Source organism: Falco biarmicus, chromosome 9 (assembly GCF_023638135.1).
Source record: "Falco biarmicus isolate bFalBia1 chromosome 9, bFalBia1.pri, whole genome shotgun sequence".
Lineage (NCBI taxonomy): Eukaryota > Metazoa > Chordata > Aves > Falconiformes > Falconidae > Falco > Falco biarmicus.
In genome coordinates, this window is record NC_079296.1 from 29,161,673 (window position 1) to 29,182,123 (window position 20,451).

Consider the following 20,451-nt stretch of genomic DNA (forward strand, 5'->3'; position numbering starts at 1 on the left):
TTAATTTTGAAATCTGAAAACTCTGCAACCCTTTGACTGTGCATATACACGGCAATCTTGCCAGCAGGGACACAAACATATTTAGACCGTTCACTATCTATGTGTGAATGCTGACTGATGCTCAGTAGGCATGCGCAGAAAGGAAGGACACAAAATGCTTCTCCTCCACATCCTCCTCTGCCCCGTGCAAGCCAGGGCCAAACAACGCCCTCTGCTAAGCACTCCCACTAAGGTCTCTTGGGTACCCTCCAGGGTACCCTCCCCAAACAGGAGGATGGACAGGGAAGCAAACCTGGCCAAGATTTAACCCAGTTGCAAGAGATGAGGAGGAAGGAGAGCAGGGTTTACAAGTGCTGCAGAAAAGTCAGAAACAAGAGCGGCTTGCCAGTCTGCAAAGAAGCCCGTGCCCCTGCAACCTCCCTTCCATGGCTGGGATCAGAGCTAGATTAAATCTGCCAGTTACAGTTATCTCCATTGCAGTCACTCTGGACTGCTGGAAGGGGATAAGATTTGCAGACCAAGGAGCGGCACTACTCTTCAGACTCACTGTAGCTGTCTGTTGGCTCCAACACAGATCACTGCCTCCAAGGCAATCTGACCTCAAACACTTTCAGTTTAATATTAAATAATTAGCCTGTCTGAAGGAGCAAATTTTGTGTTTCTGTGCGCATGTGGAACAGATGACAGTAAAACTGAAAAGCAGAAGTGCAGCTTTTTCACAATGGGTTTGTCCCCAGAGAAATAAAACATTTTCTCCACAGGTGCAAAATGAGTTTGCCCAGAGGCCCCTTCATGAGAAAATCCTACTAAATTTTCTGGTTTAACATCTTTGCCTACCCCGCAGTACATGTCTACATGTACAGCCTGCTTCCTCCAGTGAGCCTGAAGACAAACCCAAATCCCATTCAATTAAATTTAGAGTTGCATTTGCAAGTGTGCCTTCTACTGCTATTACTATATATGAACAACTTTGAACATGAGTTTAGTATCAAAAGCGATTACAGATTAAAGCTTTAGCATTTCTAGGGTGGTTGCTCTTTGACTTCCAAAATTAACACTGTGGCATTGAGCCATTTGACCCACAGTGACAAGACTAAAACTTTGGAAAATTAGAATTATTTAAAAATACTTGGGACAAAAAAAGTACCTTCTTCTCATCTTCTAAGACACAACTGAATGCCCACATGTAACTTTTCCTGTACAAGTAGTGTTTTCTAGTTTAAAACAGCTTCTATGCGTCCTGGAAATGGAAAAGAATCCATTCAGAGAGTCAGAGAGCAATGCTTGGAAAAAACAGAGATGTATTATTTTAAACACGAAGCAGCAGTGTTTTACAGTGAATGTCATGAGAAATCATGTTCCATAAACTCATGGTTTCCAAATACCAGCTATGGGACACTGAACGGTAAGTTAAGTAGGCAGCGTATCAACCAGAATAGAAATGAAGGGGAAACAAAACTATGTCTAAATTGGCGTAGTTTTAAACAATAGAGTTTGAGTGTTCTTCTGACCTGGTACCAAATCCCACAAATTTGCATTGAGATCCATATGATCAAGCACAAAACCCTCCTGGGGAGCATGTGACAGTCTACTGCTAAGCCTCTGTTTCCCCTTTGCTCTCCATCACCTCAGCATGTTGCGGGCATGTCTTCCTACAGATCTTCTGAAAGTAGAAGGGGTCAAATATATACAAGGTACTTTAAAATAGCAGGCCTTGAGGAAAAAGTAAAGCCTGTAACATGGTTACAGATTGCAGTTCAGATTCAGGTGGTCAGAATTTGATCTGTTTTCCAGTTCAGAAAACTGGAAGGTGTGGTATCAGTTTCGGCTACTTTCACTAAACTTCCACAGTTTACTTGAAAAACAGAATTGCAGCAATCATTTACTGACTTTCATGTGAACACAAATGGATCAAGCCAAATTTCTGCCTCTGACTGGCTACATTTACATTGATGTTACTGTGCTTCCACGGTTCAAGCTCTCACCTTCAGTGTTACCCCAGCAGCAGCACAAAGTCAGACCTCAAGACTCAAAGCTGAGAGGCCGCTATGTATGAATACTGTCTTTGCAGCAATAATCAGAGTCTGTGAGAGATTTAAGATAGCATGTAGATCTAGGCAGGGAGAAGTACCTCTGAGCCAAGTAAAATACTATGACCTCAAGACAGTAAAATCAGACATATTTTGAAGTGAATTTTCAATCATTTCACATATTGCTCAGGAGAGCTGACATTGCTGCTCTTTTGTCAGGACTTCCTGAAGGAAAAGTCAAGCAAAAGCTCACAAAGCTGTCTTTTAAAGACTAAAATGTGCAATATCTTGTGTTTCCCCACATTTCCCAGAAGTGGGGAAGTCACAGTGAAAAAATACACTAGCTACTTGGCAAGACAGTTGTACGTGAAACCTACTTGAATTCTCTCCCATAAGGAACAGTTGCATCCTTGACACCTGAGTACTTCCAAGAAAAAAAATTTGGCATGATCCTCTCTACTAATGTTGGAAAAAAAATTTTCCAGATTGGGAAGGATTCAAGAAATGGGGTTTCTAGCATGACTGACATAAAAAGTAAGTCTTATATGGCCATGTTATGAATAAAATTGAAAACTTGTTATCAAACCAATCGCTTACCTCAGATCAGGTTTCTCAGCTGTTTTATGTATATTGAAGGCACTAGCCCGTATCTCTGAGCATTAATGTAATCTGTAAAAAATAGCTTCCTCTTGAAATAGTCATGCATACCTCATTGAGATTCTTTGATGCAGCACTGTCCCCTCAAAGCATTAAAAATAAAAATTAACATTAAAAATATTTACTGTAAATTAATGTTTTAAACTAATATATTTGCAGTTGGTTTTATTCACCTTCTCATTGCTAAATTTTTGTGCTACACAATGCAGTTTACAATTCTCTGCTTTTTATTTCAATTATGTCAAATCGTAGAAGTTCAGAAATGGCAACTGAAAGCCAAGGCTGTACCTATACACTGGCTTGGACTTTTCATACTCTTTTCTGCAGCTTGACTGTTCATCTCTCCTGTGTGCCACAGCTTCTGCCTGGGACATATTCCTAGGGTTCCGTGTCATGTGGAGGAGGCTATGGGCAGATGCTGTTCCATCACTGAGCCTCACCCTGCTATGGCAGTCACGATGTGGCTTCAGCTGCCGATGCAGATCAGCATTGGCCGCTACGTTCCCTAGACTAAACATAGTCATAATCTGTATTCCACATTAAGATAATGGCATGAATGGTCTCTGTAAAAAGGTGTTAGCATCAAGGCTTACGAATTTAAAAGGAAGATATGTACAGCTGATACTTTATATAATATTCAACATCATAATGTGAATATTAGGGATATTAGTAGCTTCAGCAGGAATCCCTGACAAACCCAAAATCCTTATACAAACCACGTACTGGAAGGTATTAAACTAGAGAGCATTAATTTTAGTGGAAATAGGAGAAAGCAGTTATCACAGGAGTCAGAGAGAAAACTTCAGCCAAGAAAAAACATGAGTCTTGTCAGTGATAGCAATCTGACTGGATTTTGCCTAATGGTTTCTCTACAATGATTGGCTCTGTATGAAGATGCTTGTTCTGATCTAGGAACACCACTTACCAACGACTAAAATGCTTCAGACAAGCCTTATGATCCCTTGTTTCTATGCTACAGGAGTCTTCTATCTACTCAGAGAAGCAAAGGCAAACCATAAATGATCTTAACAATAGTGCATAGAAAACTGGAGCCCTGAATAAACAGGAAATATCTGGCAATTCACAGCAAATTCTGACCAAATGAAGGCAGGATCCTCACAGTCGCAGAGTTTGCTCCACTGAGTCTAGTTTTGACCATGCCTCGGTGACCTCACAGCTCTTAAATAGAAACCAGAACACATCACCAGAGTGAGGCAGCATGCACAAGGAATGAGACGGTAGGAAATGAACAGCAGAAAATAGCAGAAGGGGTAAAAAAATAATTTTAGCTTCTAAAAATACAAGATAAAGAAGTTGCTTTTTAAAATCTTTTTTATTTATGAGCATAAATGGAGAATTACACAGTCATATTGGGAGAGGATCGGAGAGACAAACCCAGATTAAGCCACAACACTTGCAGTGATGAGGAAATTATGTTGCAACAGTTAGTGGCATTTAGAAAGTCTGTCTAAGCATTCAGAAGGTCTTCTCCAAAATTTCAATGGCGTTTTAAGCATCAAAAATAAAAAAGCATGTATATTCTGTGAACCATCCTGCCAGCGACATTTACTATCAAATCCTGCATTACCTGTATTAAGTAATAGTGCCAGAAATTTATCCTGTATCTTTTGTAGCCACATACAGGAAAATAAAGTTCGTGGCTATCTACGTAATCACAAAAATATCAGAGTCTGTGTGAACGCAAGTTCTTAAAACATGAGAAAAAAATCCAGAAGAAAATACCATTTAGGTAAAGGGCTTGAATAATGATCCTCCAGAAGACCAGTACTGTGGGAACACCTCTGCAAAAAGCCTCATCCAAGACATCAAGAAATATTTTCCTGGGACACCATTATGCCCCACATCCTTGGGACCTGTCCTTCAGCTGGGCAGTGCAGGCTGGTCCAGGCTGCCAGGCCATGTCTCAGCAGGCAAGAACACTTGCCAGCCAGTGACTGTGTCCCCCACACCATCCCTATTGGCCCCAGATGTGCCAGGGAGCATGGAGGTAGCACAGACATCCCTCAAAACGTATCCCTCCCCGCCAAGAACAGCACTCGTAGCTGCGACGGAGGGTTTCACGTTAACCATCACTGTGGTCATGATGTCATCCATGTGGTAAAACAAATCCCACTTCCTCTTTGGCATTCTCCAAATCAGCATATTAGGTCAAAGAGGGACAGTTGCTGGGGTTACAAGTACAAAAATAGCATGGCGTTATGTTCACTGCGTGGCTCAAACCTGCCACCGCCTCCAGGCCCTCCCGGGGCTCCTGAAGAGGAAGGCAGGGTGTTTCCTGGAGTGGGGGTTAGTGATGCCCCGGCCCCCCTCCAGTGTGGGCCCCCGGAGACACTGTTTTAGGGTCATGAGTAGCACGGGGGGGATGGAGGACCTGCTGCCACTCACCCCCCCGGTCCCTGGTGCAGGTCTGCAGGGCCCTCCTTGCCAGCTGCAAACCGCGATTTGCTCCTGGCTGTATAGACTATACTAAAACCCTCTTGACCACAGACAGGACCTTTCCCAATATGGGCTGGAAACCACTCTGAAACCACCTGCTGGGCAAAAAAAGAGACCTAGGGCTGTTTGAAGGGGCTTGGGCCTGTTCTTTATTTAAGTTTTTTCTCTCGTGGTTTTCCTGTCTTGTTGCACCCAACCAAGCTTTCTTGACACCGGGGTAGATGGCCAGATAGGCTGATTTGGGGGAGACCAGAGAGAGCTAAGTAGGCTGTAGTCATTTTCTGGTGAGGCTACACTATTTAGATCCAGATGTTTTTGATGCAGGTACACATCTAAAATGGGGAAGAGGAATCTAACTAGAAAGGCTTTGTTTGATATCTGGGGGAGGGTGGCTTCCTTCTCTTAATTTCAGGACTTTACCTGCACTTGAGTCTACATTGGTTCCCCAGGAAAAGTGTATTCCAAGGTGGCCAAGAGAAACCACTCTCCCAGATGCCTTGGGTTTAAGGTAGCTGTGGAATATGGGGTCCTGTATGTGTTTTTTGGGGAGAAAGGGGATAATTTATTCTTTGCCCATGTTCTGCGTAGGCAAAGACAGCCAGCCTAGGCCACATCCCCTGGTACTAGTGACCTCTGCTAATTCCAGGCCAGGACTCTTTTCCCCCCCCAGAAAAATTCCCCGCGCTAGCATGTCTTGGAAGGCATGGATATAAAGGGAAGTAAGATACGCACTGTGTAAGCAATCAGAGGGCCAGAGCTGTGAGGACAAGCATTTACCTCCTTTCCCGGTACTGTTTTCCAGACAGGTAGAAGCAAGCCCTGATGGAGTAGTACGAAAGGGTTTGTGGTTTTTTGCTTGTAGATATTAAAGTGAAGCAGAGCCATGCACTGGGCCATGTGTGTGCATGGAAGAAGCAAAAAGGCTGAGGTACGACCAGTGGACAGGCCCTACAGCAGATGCCACAAAATATCATGAACCTGTCTTGCGCAAAGGAGACTTTCTTAGTAGTAACTTCTTGGCAGTAGTACTGGTCTAAGCAGTCACACACCCTATTCTTCCCACCCTGTGCTGCACTCTCACAAACATTTGTGCACTGAATCTAATCAAGGAACCAATGCAGTTAAACCCCCCTCTTTGGTGACTTTTTGCTAGATCATTTGTAGTGAGCTCCTTCCCCAAACCATTTCACTGCACAGCTACACAAACATGTGGGCCAGCAGATTACAGCGATGAGAGATCCTGCATGAGCTGCACTGTCACCAAGCCCTGAGCACAGGGGATTCAAGGACCGCCCTGAGCACGAGGCATCAGCAGTGGCCCCTTCCCAGGAGCAGCAAGGTGACAGTGCTTACAAGGACAGGTGTGAAAGCCCTCTGCACCGGCCACTGCAGAGCATTAAAACTCAACCTGTAAACTGTCGAGTCAGGAAGAAACCAGGCGAAACCAGCACGGCAGTGCAAATGACAGGCTGCCACCAAAGATCTCAAAGGGCAACAGTCTGGGATTTCAGCAACAGTCAGGCAAGAAGCAGTGTTCTGGAAGAGAAATCACCCCGTGAGCCTACTGAGCAAATCCCCTATTCTGACGCATGTTTAGATATACCGGGATTATATAAGCAAAAAGTAAAGCAGCACTGCAGTGTATTTATACACAGTTCTTCACATTGCCAGAGTGCTGATTTTAACTAATTCAAAGTTAATTTAATTTTCAAAGTAAATTTTAGGGAGTAAATTTGAAAAGGTGTTCAGTTCATAACCAGATACAATGCAGGGTGGAATTCCAAACTTTTCTGTAGTAAATGCCATTCAACATTATGATGTTATTCCTTAAAGCCCACAAACTTTATAAGATACCCTAAAAAGGGCATTTTTTTCACTATGGACCCTCTCTAAAGCAATAGTGTATGCAAATATCAATTGATTTCCATGTCAAAAGCTCAGAGACCAAAAACGCCAGCCATGCCAAGATCAGAGCAATACTGTTATCAAAGACGCAAATCTTGTGGCAGGCTGTTTCCCCAGAGTCATCTGCACTAACCGGGGAAGTCTGTTTCACCGCTACATTTTGTCGAGAAAAAAACTACAGTCAGTGCAGCCTGGGAAGGAGACACATCCACATGAAAATCTAGCCTAGGTGACAGCAAGCTCTCCCCAAGAAATAACTTTGGGCAGCCTCAAAGCACATGGTACTTCTGAAAGCATATTAACATGAAGTAGATGTACATTTAATAAAAACAATGAGTAGCTTTTCTGCCTGGAGAAGCCTTCAAGCTGCAGGCAGGCCGAGGGTACAGAGAGCGAGTGACAAGTCATGGTCCCCAGGAGCGGAATGCAGGTTATCAGCCCTTCAGGATAAAGGCTGAGCACGAACGCCCACTGACATTGCCCCTCAGAAGGGACAGCTACCTATAAAGTTCATCTTTAAAGAGGAGAAAATGCTTAAGCCCAAGACTAAGCAAAAAAACCTCAGGCTCTGAGATACCAGAGCTATAGAGCACAGGTCTGCTGCCTGCGTGGCGGCTGGGAATGGCTTTGCCCTGTGTCCCAGCAAGGATCAGGGTTTGCTCCCGCCTTAGTTTGAGAAACGAGGCGAGGAAATTTTTTTCCCCCCTTACATTTATATTCAAAAGGGTGGGAGTAACAGGGTGATTTTCTCCAGCTTCGCTCGAGAGCCTCTGGGAGGCGGAAAGTGCCCCCAGCAGCCGGCTGTACCTGGCACACCGTCAGCAGACGGCAGGGCAGCGGAGGGCAGGCGCCCGCAGGGCTCCCGCAGCGGCCAGGGCAGCGAGGCTGGCGGCCTGACCCCACCGCAGCCCGCCCGGACCCAGCCCCGGCCCCGGCCCCGGCCCCAGCCCGCCGCCCGGCCGGGGCCGCGCACTGCCGGCTCCCTGCTCCCCGGGCCGCGCACTGCCGGCTCCCCGGGCCGCGCCAGCGCTCCCCTGGGCGCTCCCAGGGCTGCGGGCCTGAGCCCTCACGCTCCCAGCTCCGCAGGCCCCACCTCGGCCCCGGTGCCGCAGCCACCTGTGCGCGCCGCCGGACGGGGCGGGGGCGGGCGGGGCCGGGCGCTCCGGGCACCGGGTGCCGGCTCTGCCAGCGCCTGCGGGCGGGACGGGGCGAGGCTTCAACAGCCCGGCACGGCGGCGGCCGCGACCGAGCCCCGCGGAGGCGCTGCTGGCGGGGGAGCTTCCGCCGCGCTCCGAGCCGCGGCCCGAGGAGGGAGAGCGGCCGGGCCGGGCCCGGCGGGAGGCGGCGGCAGGTGCCGGGCCGGGACGAGCGCGGCGCGGAGCATGGACAAGCTGAACAAGCTGGCCGTGCCGGCCGGGGAGAAGCTCAGGTGGGGTCCCGGCGGGGCGCGGGGGTCCCGGCGGGGCGGGGGGCGCTGGCAGCAGCCGGAGCCGAAGCTGTCTCACCCCCCGGAGCCGGGACTGGCGGCCCGGGGCAGCGCGGGGCTCTGGAGCGGGTCGTGGGGCCGGTGTCAGAGCCACGCGTGTGCCCGCCTGGCCCGCAGCCAGCAGCGCTGCTAAAGTGGCTGTTTTCAAAGCTGTGAGGCAATAGCCTTGGACTCGCTAAGATGTATAAGCTTTATGTAAATTAGAAAAAATAATTAATCGCTTAATGGTTTAATCGGTGTCCTATGCAGATGGTGTTTGCGTTAGGTTCTGTGATATTTCCTAATCTTCGAAAGAACTGGTGGAACAGAGGGAACTGGAAAACGGGAAGTGTTCTGAAGTGAAGGAGCACGGCGTTAAATGCAGGGTTCAAGAGGGAAAAAAGCAGAAGCTGACCATTGCTGGAGTATTTTTAGTGTGACTTGACTGGTGTGCTGGCGGAGTCGGCATTTCAAGGCTCCTTCTTAGTGACTTTTTTTCTTTTCTGAATAGTTAAAAGAAGTTCTGTTTCAGTTTAAATTAGCCTAGAAACTTTTTCTTCCTCTGAAAATTAAGAATAAAATGTTGAAAAAATATTCTCTCTTAAAATAACTCATATTTCTACACTTGATACTAATTTATAAGCCATTCTCAAGCCTCTTTCCCTCTCCCTGGAAGCCTTCATGCAAATCAGAACGATCCCTTGTAAAGCTAATTTTGATGGCAAAGACTAATTCTTGATATCTACTCTTTCCATACTGTTGAAATATTGGTGGGGGGGTGTGCCTGAATTGCTGCCGTGACCTAGCTGAAGTGACTCAGCCAGACACACCTAATACGAGCCTGGCAGACTGCGTCCTGCAGCCCAGGCAAGAACTCGGTGGAAGGCTCAATGGACAGGGGAGAAGGCGACAGTGAATTTCCTCATTGTCGGCAATTTATGACCTTAAATAGTCCAAAATGGTCTAAATAGTGTCAGGGCTCAGTGTTGGCCTGAACTAGCCATCTAAATGTAAGAAGCTGACTGATACAATGGAAAGCTTGACACTATCAAGACAGTTACTGGTACATAAAGAAATACAGCACCTGCTCCCTGCTGTGATAGAACTGTAGCTAGGATGCATCTTCTGTGCCTTTGATTAAAGCAGGATTACTTTCAAGTGCACGGAAGGGGTCTACACGTGAGGGTTATAGTGGTGCACAAATTGTTTGGGAACTGAATCAAAAGTCCTAAACCAGAAAGGCAGCCATTGCGCCTCTGTTGCATCTTGCCACTGGCCGACACTCTTCATCTTGTCTGAAGTTTTAATATTGTTGTAAAATAAGGAAGAGGAGGAAGTAGCTCTGCTTTGCTGTATTATCTTGAAGTATTAAAAGCTACTTTTTCTCTCCTCCTTATGGCCAATTCACCCTAGTTGTGCAAGGAGTATAGGAGCATGCATTTCTCAAACGCGTGAGTGTTCTTACTACGTGCAGTGGACGTGCATGCAAGCTTCAGTCTGAGTATGTCAAAATACTGCCTTAGACAGAGACCTGGGTATTCAGCTACATGGTCTTACTACAGTATCAGGATTTAAAAACTTAAGGCAGAACCTTCCATGAGCACCTATTCATAGCAGAAATTTTGAGAGATGTACAAATACAGGAAGACGTCAGCATAACGTGGCAGCAGCTGCTGCTTCTTCTTTTCAGAGCTGAATACTACCCCCCTTGTGCTATGTGAGCTGTTGACAGTGCAGGTGACTGCCTAATGTAGCCTCCTGTCTGCATGGAAGACACATACATGGTTCAGAGTTTGTACTGAAGGGTACACAAATGAAATTGTTACATTTAAAACCTGCCTTCCTGCATATGCCTAAGATGCAATGCCAAGAAATATGCCTACCATAGTTTCAATCGGTGTAATTACAGTTTGCGTTTTTTCTAAAGACGGCTTTCTTGAAATTTTTGCTTTGTAGCAGCAAAAATTAAAGTAGCACTGCTGTTGAGTCAGTGTCTGAGAGCAGAGCTTTTGGTTTTTTTAAGTGTAGACGTGAAAAAGCAGATATTATGTTGTTTTGCTGAGCTCATCTATTCTCCACGGGTATATTTGAGCTACCAGACCTAGCTTTTTCTGGCATTATCAAGTCTTGTATGAGACCTAATTCTTAACATATTCCATTTGTTTCTTTATTACAACAATAAGAACTATAAGTGTTTTTATGCACCTCTTTAACTACCATGTTGTGGTATGGGCATTGTTTGCAGTTAGGTCACACAATTAACTTTGATATCGGTTGGATAGGAATGCTGGAACTTCATGGAATTCCAGTATTATTTTAATACGGTGTTTGTAATAATGTGTTGCACAGTATTATACAAGTGCTCCCTCAGAGTACATTGTGTGTTCTAATTGCTTCCATATAGTCATGAAAAATGAACTCCAAAGTTTGGTTATTTATCATGAGATAAATTTATTTGTCATGCGTACGAATTATTTGGTACTTCAAATTGTTTTCTGAAGTGTGGGGTGAATATATGAGCAATAGCCATGCTGCCATGACAGGCTTTATGGTGACTTGATTTCAGCCTGAACTTCAGAAAAAAGAAGATATATGCAAATATATACGTAGATGCACTCATTATCAGGGATGGTAGGCGGCAAAGGTAATGGGAAGTTAGCAACTCAAAAGATACAGCACTAAACTTGCAGACTCTTTCAGCTTCCTTAGACTGAGCCTGATGCCTAGTCTTTAAACAATTTCTAGCTGCTATATATGACTCTGTTACAGCATCTCTCCAGGCTTGCTGCATTTTTTTATGACCACAGACCTCAATAATGACCCTTGGCTCATAGCTGTTTTTAGCTGTGTATCACAAAGCCCTTTTCAAAGGCATCATTACCATCACCACAGCAGTGTTGGGCAAACGATGGCACAAACCAAAAGTGTACTACGTGCTTTCACTTGCCTAAGGTCAAGCAGCCAAACCCTTCCAGATTGCAAACAGACTTTTCTGAGAGCACAGTTTCATGTTCATTTCAGATGGCTTTCTTAATCTGCAGCAGTTCTTCCCTCCCAAAAAAACCCTTAAAATCCACTGTCTACAATCAGAACTTGCAAATGAAAAACAAGTGAAAAAAAGCAATGGAGTTTTTTTCTCAGGTTGGACAAGTGTGTCAGTTATTTGCAATATTTTGTTTTAACATCCCTTGCTAAACAAGAGGGTTTAAGCCCTAATTCTGTTAAAATCAAGGGAGGTTTTCTTAAGGCCTGAATGTCTGTTAGTTGTCTATCAGATTTGAAGGTATTTATGGTCTTCACTAATTTTCTACTGATAGAGACAGCTTGACTGTAACTACTGGATCTTTTCTTTACCAGAGGATTTTCTGGTACTGAAAGTGTAGAAGCAGAAAATTAATTCTTTTGGGAGTGAAACTATTTAACTGCAAACTGATACTTTTTATGTATAGGATATTTTATCATAGGGAATATTTACTTTCTGAAAAAAACTAATGAGGAATATCTAAACATTAGTTTTGCACGGTAGGAAAATATTTTATTACAGTAGTTCTACTAATTCCTGTTAATAGTTAAATGTCGCAAATAGACTTGGAAACTTAATGTGCTTTTTCAAGTAGTTTTTTAACATAGTTTGTTGCATCAACAGACTTGAACAAGACAAAAGGACAAGAATAAAGTCAAGCAGGAAAGAAACTAGTGTTTCAAAGTGAGCTAGAGAATGCCTCTCATGACAGAACAGGGCACCAGAGTCCGCATCCAACTTTAACATATTTTCCTGGGTTTAGTTATATAGAATTCAGAGGCAAAGCGATGCAAATACCCAGCTACTTGTACACTGGGCAGTGATCTAACGGCCCAAATCGGAACTGTTCCACGTATGAGATTTTTCCAATCCAACCCCTTCTAGCTGCTCATCGCCACCTCTTCTTCACAAGTCATGGCCCCCTCGCTTCTGCTCTTCTACCTGCTCTGTTCTCTTTTTAGCAAAAGTCTGATCTGCCTCCACCCTCGCACCCTAAGGGCACAGCAGCCATGAGGTCTTCTGGGACACCACCCATTGCCACCTCCAGCCAGTTTCTGTCTCAGCCTCCAGTTTCTCCTGACAACGTTCCATGGCACAGTAACACTTCGTCATGACAGCAGCTTTTGTGGTGCACCCACATTTTAGCCCAGAATGTAGGCTGAATGTAAGGTCACGTGAAATCACAGTGCCAACAGTATGCACTCTTTAAAGTTGAATTTCACAGGCACAGGGGAAAGTGAAGTCACCAGCTATGTCTGCCGTGACGTTGAGTGCAAGCAAGTGTTTTTTCTGCAGGATTGTTAGGTCCAGTTTTCCATACAAAGCATGGGATTGTGATTAAATGATATGGCTGTAAAATCTCTATTTCCTTTAGCTTTATGTCAGCTTAAACAATTCATTAATCTCTCTCTCCTCTGGACTTTGGAATGGAACAAGATATAAAATGCAAACTTCCCCAAATACTGCTGTAAAAATCCCTCTTTCACCCCAGTGTGACTTCTCCAGTCAAATTGTCCTGCTGCTTTTCCCTCGGACCTTCTTTCAGCCTCCGCCCCACCTATGTTTGTCCTCCTTTCTTCCTTTCTCTCTGCACAAGAATTTTCTTCTAACAGCCCCTTTAAAGTTTGTTCTTTTTTTTTCTTATCACCCTTTCCAGCTCTATCATCCTGCCTGGGCCAATCTCCAAGCTGCCCTAAAATAAAAACACAAACACCAAAAAAACCACCCCAACCCCCATTTAAAAACACTCATTTTTTAAAAAATCTAGATCACCACATAGTAAATTATTCCCATATAGAATTTCCTGACTATAATGCTGTTTATAGAAAAGTGTGTTTACATGTGACTGATCTACCTATGTTTTAAATGAAAATATGGCAACATGGACAAAATGATGTAGTGTAATATTGAAACTATGGTGAAAAGCCTTGTTTTAATATCTCTTTGTAGGCAGCAGTGTAACAATGTAGTCTGTTCACGAGATCAGCTATCCTCATATAGTACCTATAGTCTCATTCTACTTGCTCTGGCAAAATTGCTCAGTTGTTGGCATAGCTTATTCCACCTCTGCCTTGTGTGCATACTCCTCCAAATAAAATTAGGTCTTCTAGTGTCATTGTAGTTTTGTTAAAATAACTGTCCACAGTAAGAGCGTTTGCCAACTATAGCAATCACAAATGGCGTTGTTTTGGGTCTGTGGGTCTGTGACTGTCAGTTTTTCAGCAAAAGCTAGTAATACAGGTTGGATCTAAAGACATGCCTTTTTTATTATTTTTTGAAGTCAAATAATAAATGACCAATAGCAAAGCAAATACCACAATAAATTAATTTTCTTGGCCATGAAAAAAAATGAAACATTCCAGCAAACTTGGCGTAACCATTTTTCACCATTAGTTTAAAACTATACCCCATACGGCTGTGCAGAGTGCTAGATCTTAAATCATAATATGACATTGCAGGTATTCAGTGAAACGTTGATCCCAGAACAAAACAATTTTGTGTTTTACAGAATCGTTAAAGCCTATGTACTGCATGCTACATTATAATGCGATAGATGCTTTTCTTTTGGAAGGCAAATATGGCAATCATAAAATGTTACAAAGAAGCGTTCTACACTGTTATGGCTTGTGTCAGCCATAACACTGTTGGAAAACAACATTAGATGATCAAGAGGTGGGAAGAGGAGTTCCCACATTGGTAGAAATTGCTATAAATACTTGTTTATTTGAAAAGAAACATTGTTTATTTATATAATATATAAACATTTTTTTTTCTCACCTTGGACAATGCCTCTGCTATTGCTCAGTCTTTGAAAGCAAAGCTCCTGTAAGTCAACAGTTGAAAAAGTTAAGGGTAACAGAATGAAGTTTTAGTTCTGCTTTTGGTGAATTTAGTTTTGGAAAAACATTTAACGTGATCAAAAATCCTGACTAACCATTGCCAGGGTTGTAACTGGCTGACAACATATATCTGGAACATTTTAAAATATCCTAATTCCATTGGTCTTGCTTTCTGTTTAAACGATGAGTGAAATCCAGAGTTTTAACACTGCAGGCAATTCCAGCATTATGAGCAAACCTAGAGGGAAAAATAAGATTTCAGTTATCTGCAGAACAGAAACGGAATAAAAGACAACTCCTAGAGTTCAGATCATTTTATTTAATGTTCACAATGTCACGTTAACTGGAATTTTTGACATTTAAAAAATTGAATGTTTTTTTCTAGTTTGTTGAACCAGTATAGTTCAGGATTAAACTGTGCTTCTCCAGTGTAGTATATTACTGTATGCACACTGCAATGAGGGAAATTTGTGACCTGCTCTATTTGATGTATTTGATCAAAATGCTTCAACACTACTTCTTTCGTAGGTGGATTTTGACGGCAGGAATCAGCTAAGAGTAATTTTTAGGCACCGTCAGATGGCTAAATCATCTTTTGCAGATGATTTATAAGTCCCTGATAACTGGAAAAGAAAGAATGTATCTGCTCATACATAGGTTTTCTTCTTATGTGTTTTATGTGGGGTTTAAAAATGATTGCTGTATTATACGACTGATTTTAGTTTTATGTAACATCTTATATAGTCTTAAGTACCTGAAAGCACATTGTAATATGATAGAGAAGCATTTCTTTTAGAAAGCAATTATCACTTGTTCTATGTGCTCAGCGGACAAGAGAATTGGAAAACTGTTGGAAAACAATAGCCATAAGTAACGGTATAGTCTCATTTGGCTGTAGGGAACCATCTTCGATTTTTGGTAGGCTGTGAAAGGAGTTTACATAGAGTGTAGACAAGCTTGTTTTATGAAAGCCATAGTAAATGACCGAGAGGTAAAAGAGGCTGGGAAATTCTGTTGGTATCTTTATCCTAATCTGATAGTATACACTTTTTGGATAAGTTCATTTCCCAGATGTAAGCAAAGCCAGACGTGCAATGCTACAGGTTTATGACCTCAATGTCAATTATATACTATACAGTAAATAGTTTAGAAAGAATTAAAATAATGCATCCTGAGGCAATAATATGAAAAACATGAGTATATACTTCTCAAGTTTAATGCAAGGACAACCGGGTGAAGTAGGCTATTAATCCAAGCAGCTATAACATATGGCTAAATGGTTCCTTCCTGTCTTAAAACGTAGACACGACAGGCATCTCTGCAAGAAGCACAGAGGCAGCTCAGTGCTACTGAAGCTGTAGTGACACGGCCAGTTTTAACTTAGCGTAAGTCTGAGCTGCTGCCAAAAGAGTAGGTCCCTTTTCCTCCACCCTCCCAAAGCCCCTGCTTGCCCTGCCGCTCGTCTCCACCCTCACACTGGCACTGGGATTCCCATGGCCATGTGATGAAGCCGGATTGATCCTGCTGATAATCTAAATTGGCAAAAGAAAAAAGAAGTTAATTTCCCAGCTGGAAGTTCCATTATTCATCATAGCTGGGCAAGCACCGAGAGCAAAAAGCAGAATTTCCCCTTTCAGTGGCAGCCCGAGTGGGCTCCATCAAAGTGGCTGTATAACCCTAGGGACCAAAATACTTCTCCAAAGGTCTAACAGAATCTGATAGACTTCAGTACAAAATAAACAATACAGGTAGATCTGTGAGTAGCCTCTATTAGATCCCTGCCAGTGCCACCCCACATCTATGGTAGATATAATGCTTTGTAGCTTGAGCAAAACCACTTTCAGCTCACGTACCACAATGTTCGTTAGTCTTCATCAGATGTGTCAAAAAATGTGTCCATTATTTTGTACCCCCATCATCCTAAACAAGTGGTAAAATCTCTTCAGCTAAAGGGAATTTGATGCTAAAGGCATAAAATACATCATCCGCAATTTTTGCTGTAAGCATTATATGACTTCAGCAAAAATACACAGAGGAAATTAGTTGCTACACTTCAGTTGCTAATGGATAAGAAAAAAAAATGAAAGTAAAAAAAAAAAGTTATGCTTTAGAGAGGAACAAGAGAGAGTTCCCATCTCCTTCCAACTCAGGCACTCCTGTTGAGAAACTTTCTGGGGGAGGGGAAAATCTTGTCAGAGAATGGAAAAGGAAGTATTGGGCCATAAAGGAAAGTTTAAAAAAACATGCTGAAAGCCCGGTTATGGGATTTTTTTCCTTTACTCATACTCATGCTGAGCAGGTATGAACTGAACCAATAATTCAGTACCTTGTTTTAAGACAGATTTTGGCAGTAGCTTTTTTTTTAATCTTTCACAGTCTATGAACTTAATGGATTAAAACAGGGGTCCTCAAACTTTTTAAACAGGGGGCCGGCGCGCGGATGAAGTGGCAGGCAGTCATCTGCGGCTGCTTGGTCCCCCCCAACCCCCGGTGCAGGGGTGTGTGTCTGTAAATACCGGGGGCCGGATTGAGGACCCCGGGGGGCCGTATCCAGCCTGCAGGCCGTAGTTTGAGGACCCCTGGATTAAAATCACTGCATTAGAAGTGTATTTTAGTAGCAATCTTAAATGACACAAAGACACTGATGAAGACTGCACTCAGATCACACGATACGTTTATTCACCTCGTGGCTTACTTGCCCACGTTAGCAAGGCCTTAACACAAAATTTAGGTACTTACCTAACTTGAAGATAGTTGAAGTTAGATGTGCATTAACATCTGGCTAAATCTTGCCTAAGCCCGTTACGTAGTTAGACATAGACTTTTTCAATGTCCTTCAGTAGGTGACCAGAGCTAAAATGGCAGATTTTAAATTTGTGGAAGAGGTAAGAGAGGAGGAAAACCAGAACAACCCACTCTGTTGGAACATGGAATCAAAATTAAACCTTCATCTTTCTGTGTTCAATTCATTCAGTTTTCTTACTTTTTCATTCATTTTCATCTCCTTCATGTGCCTGTGGCAGTCTTTCAATCTACATGCCTGCAAGACTGACAGAAATGTTATCTCACCTTGCAAAAAAATCTTGTAGAATTGCAACTGAAGGTAATGTTACCACTGACAGGTGGTAATTTTCTGGGTCCGTACCAAGTCCTGTCTATATTGACTCCCCTGTAAGGACTTTGTGCTTCCTCTTTTTGGTGAAATACAAAAAATACTTTCTCAAATTTCAGTCCTTGCTTTCCTTCAGCTACCAGGCTGTAGGGTACTAGTCCTGCAGGGAGGTACAGTGCTCACTTAGTTTTAACTGGAACTGTGTTTTAAAGTATTCTAATGTGTTTAGTTTCTTTCTGTTGATTTCAAACCTTTTGGGAAAATGGAGTAAACCTTATGAATGTAGCTTCTCTGTGGGTTTTCTGTTTTTTAATGCATCAGCTCATATCCAGACAGCTGGTTCATGAAATGGATCAGTTAACCAAAGTGACCAAATACGTCAGGTCAGTCACAGTTCAGAAAATACCTCTTAACTTTTTGTGTCAAGAAGTGATGTGCAATACTCAGCATATCATAATAGCTAATTATTTTCTGTACTTCTTATCAGTATCACTATTATTTAGTTGAGATAAAGGGGGAGCAAGCTGGATAAGTGGGAAGAGGTGTCCCAACCTGAAATGCCTTCAGCTGTTATTAAATGTGTGTATTTTTAAAAGCTGTACTAAAGACTACCTGGCCATCACTGCTTTCTGATATTCAGAAGGAGCTGTGAAGTCCCAAATAGTAGTAAAAAAAGGTAACAGGAACTAGGTCTACTATTCTTCTCTGCTAAACAAAAGTAAAAAGTAATTGCAAAAAGTACTGTATGACTTAAGTACATGAAATCTTTGCTACTAATACACTGTCCATACATATTCAGAACAAGCCTCAGGCTTGATCTAAAATGAGGAAGCAGTTTCACCAAGCAGTTGGTGTCGTTAAGGTTTTAAGTTACCTCAGCCCCACCAACTGGAAATTCTGTGCATTGAAAGAACTTACTATCACCTCAAAGTATACTATTTAATTTCACGTTAGGACTGATTTGTGTCAGAGATGTATTATGCCTTTACATACTGGTCTATGTTAGTACTTGCTAGTGTAAGACAGATTGACAGCTTGAGAAGATTATATAGAGGACTTTTGAAGGTGAAAAGCATGATCAATATTTAGCCTTTCTGTGCTTCTGTGTGTACCATGTAAACACACACCTGCTCTAATTATGGGGTTTGCCTTTAGACAGAATAGTGAATGATGAAAAGTGAGCAGAATAGGATGTTACTCAAACTTAAAAAAAAATCAACAAAACTCAACTATTTATACTCATTTCCTCTTGTGCATCTCATGAACACAGCAGAAGACAGTTCATTGTTCCTTCTTCCTCTCAGATGGGTGTCTGTAATTGACTTCTCCCACAAGCAAGCCTCATTCAAATTTTCACAGCTTTGAGATAGCTTTACAGATAAAGATCAAAGGCTCGGTGCTTTGAACTGATGGTTTGGTGTCACAGGTTTACCACCTCCAGCTCCAAACTTCCTCCCCTCCCGTCATGAAAGGCATTGCAAGGGGTGAGCCGTGATAAGCCCCCGGGGTGGATGAGGGGCAGTAACCCCCTGTCTTAGACCAGAAGCAGCTGAAGCAGTTTAGCTGATTACTCCTCAACAACTCAGTTATGTCTTCATGCATTATACACATGTAACAGCCATTGAAAACACCGGGTCCAGCCCAGCCAGCTGATGCCAGCCTGCATTTCCTTGCAAAGGAATTCAACTCTTGCTATTCCAGGTAGTATATGATACATCAGTGTGTGTGTATGGAGATCTGAAGCACCTGAAGGAGGTCTAACGAGAGAAGTTAGATGCTTTCTGTATTTGGGAATTTCCTTTTGCTTTCTCCTGAGCAATTAGAAGGGAGGTAGAAGGGAGTGGAGTTGTTTTATATAATTAATTGGGTTGTTTTAGATGTATTTTCATATTGCTTGCCAGTTTTGTGCACCTTGTGAAGACACTCAGTTCATTGAGGTTCATGTTCTTCCACAAAGACCATGTCAGGAGCACTGCTTTAAAGGAGGCCTATTTTAAGAAAGGTGGTACTTCTGTTCTTCATTAATTTAGTTTGAGAAGATCGTTCAAGATAAGAGCTTCAAGCTTTTCAAAATCTCAAGTGTTACTTTTACAAATCCACTTCTAGGTCAGCAGGTTCCCCTCCCCCTCCCCTGCCCCACACAAGCAGGAGTCTTCCCCTTGGTCCTAAAACAATAACTTCCTTTCTTAATTTGTTCACCTGCACACCTGTTTATAAAACTAAAGGCTAATAGAAACAAAAATAAACACCAGCTGGGGAGAAGGTGGTGGAATAGTTGTGCTGTGAGAAGGAGGGGGCTGGGCATGATGTTCTTTCCTTAGTTTCATGGGGGTTTTTAATAACACAGGTAGCTGTAGTAGTTTTAAAATTTCTGCTCTTTGTTTTGCTTTTTTTTCTTCTAATAACTTGGCTTTTATTTTCCAAATTCCATTATACTCTTCCTTGCTTTTTGTTTTCCTTTGTTGTGGCTCTTTTCTGCAAAACTTTATAGCTGAAGCAGGTGGGGGGGTTAGGGGATGTTTTTGGTTTAAGTCTAAATTTGCAGTTACTAAATCCCATTCTAGGTTTCCAATGCTAAGCATTTGAATTTGCTTGAAAAACAAGACTTTTTGATTTTACTTGATCTGTTATGCTGCCTTTCTGAAGACAAAAATGAAGGTTACACCTACCAACAATCTTACTTTAAGTGGACGGAGGTAGCAATGATCTGCAGAAAATGGGACTTTCTAGACATAGAACTACAGGGTGCCCGGTCAGTGAGAAACAGGTGCATCCAAAAAAGTGTAAGAGCTGAAACTGAAGTTCAAAGTGACTGATTGACAGTGTGATGATTTTTTAAAAAAAATATTCTTATTATTTTGAAACCAATTCATCAGTTAAAAGATCTAACTGATGTTGAGGGGAGGAGGAGGAATATGCAGGTCAGTTAATCTTGAATGTGTCAACATTGTTTACAAAGCTTC

At 42.7% G+C, this 20,451-nt stretch overlaps 1 protein-coding gene across 6 annotated transcripts in view; it reads left to right on the plus strand.

Annotated features, from left to right (window-relative positions):
- BLNK (B cell linker) overlaps positions 1–20,451 on the plus strand; it is a 100,355-nt gene that overhangs the window by 43,909 nt on the left and 35,995 nt on the right. The window contains exon 1 of one of the 6 annotated variants that reach the window (XM_056352707.1): positions 7,969–8,478. The exons of 4 other annotated variants lie outside the window; for them this stretch is intronic. In XM_056352707.1, the coding sequence (XP_056208682.1) occupies positions 8,432–8,478 (47 nt within the window). In that variant the 5' untranslated portion in view covers positions 7,969–8,431. Of the gene's footprint in view, positions 1–7,968; positions 8,479–20,451 lie in introns of those variants that run through there. One more of the 6 variants, XM_056352709.1, reaches the window with a different exon arrangement.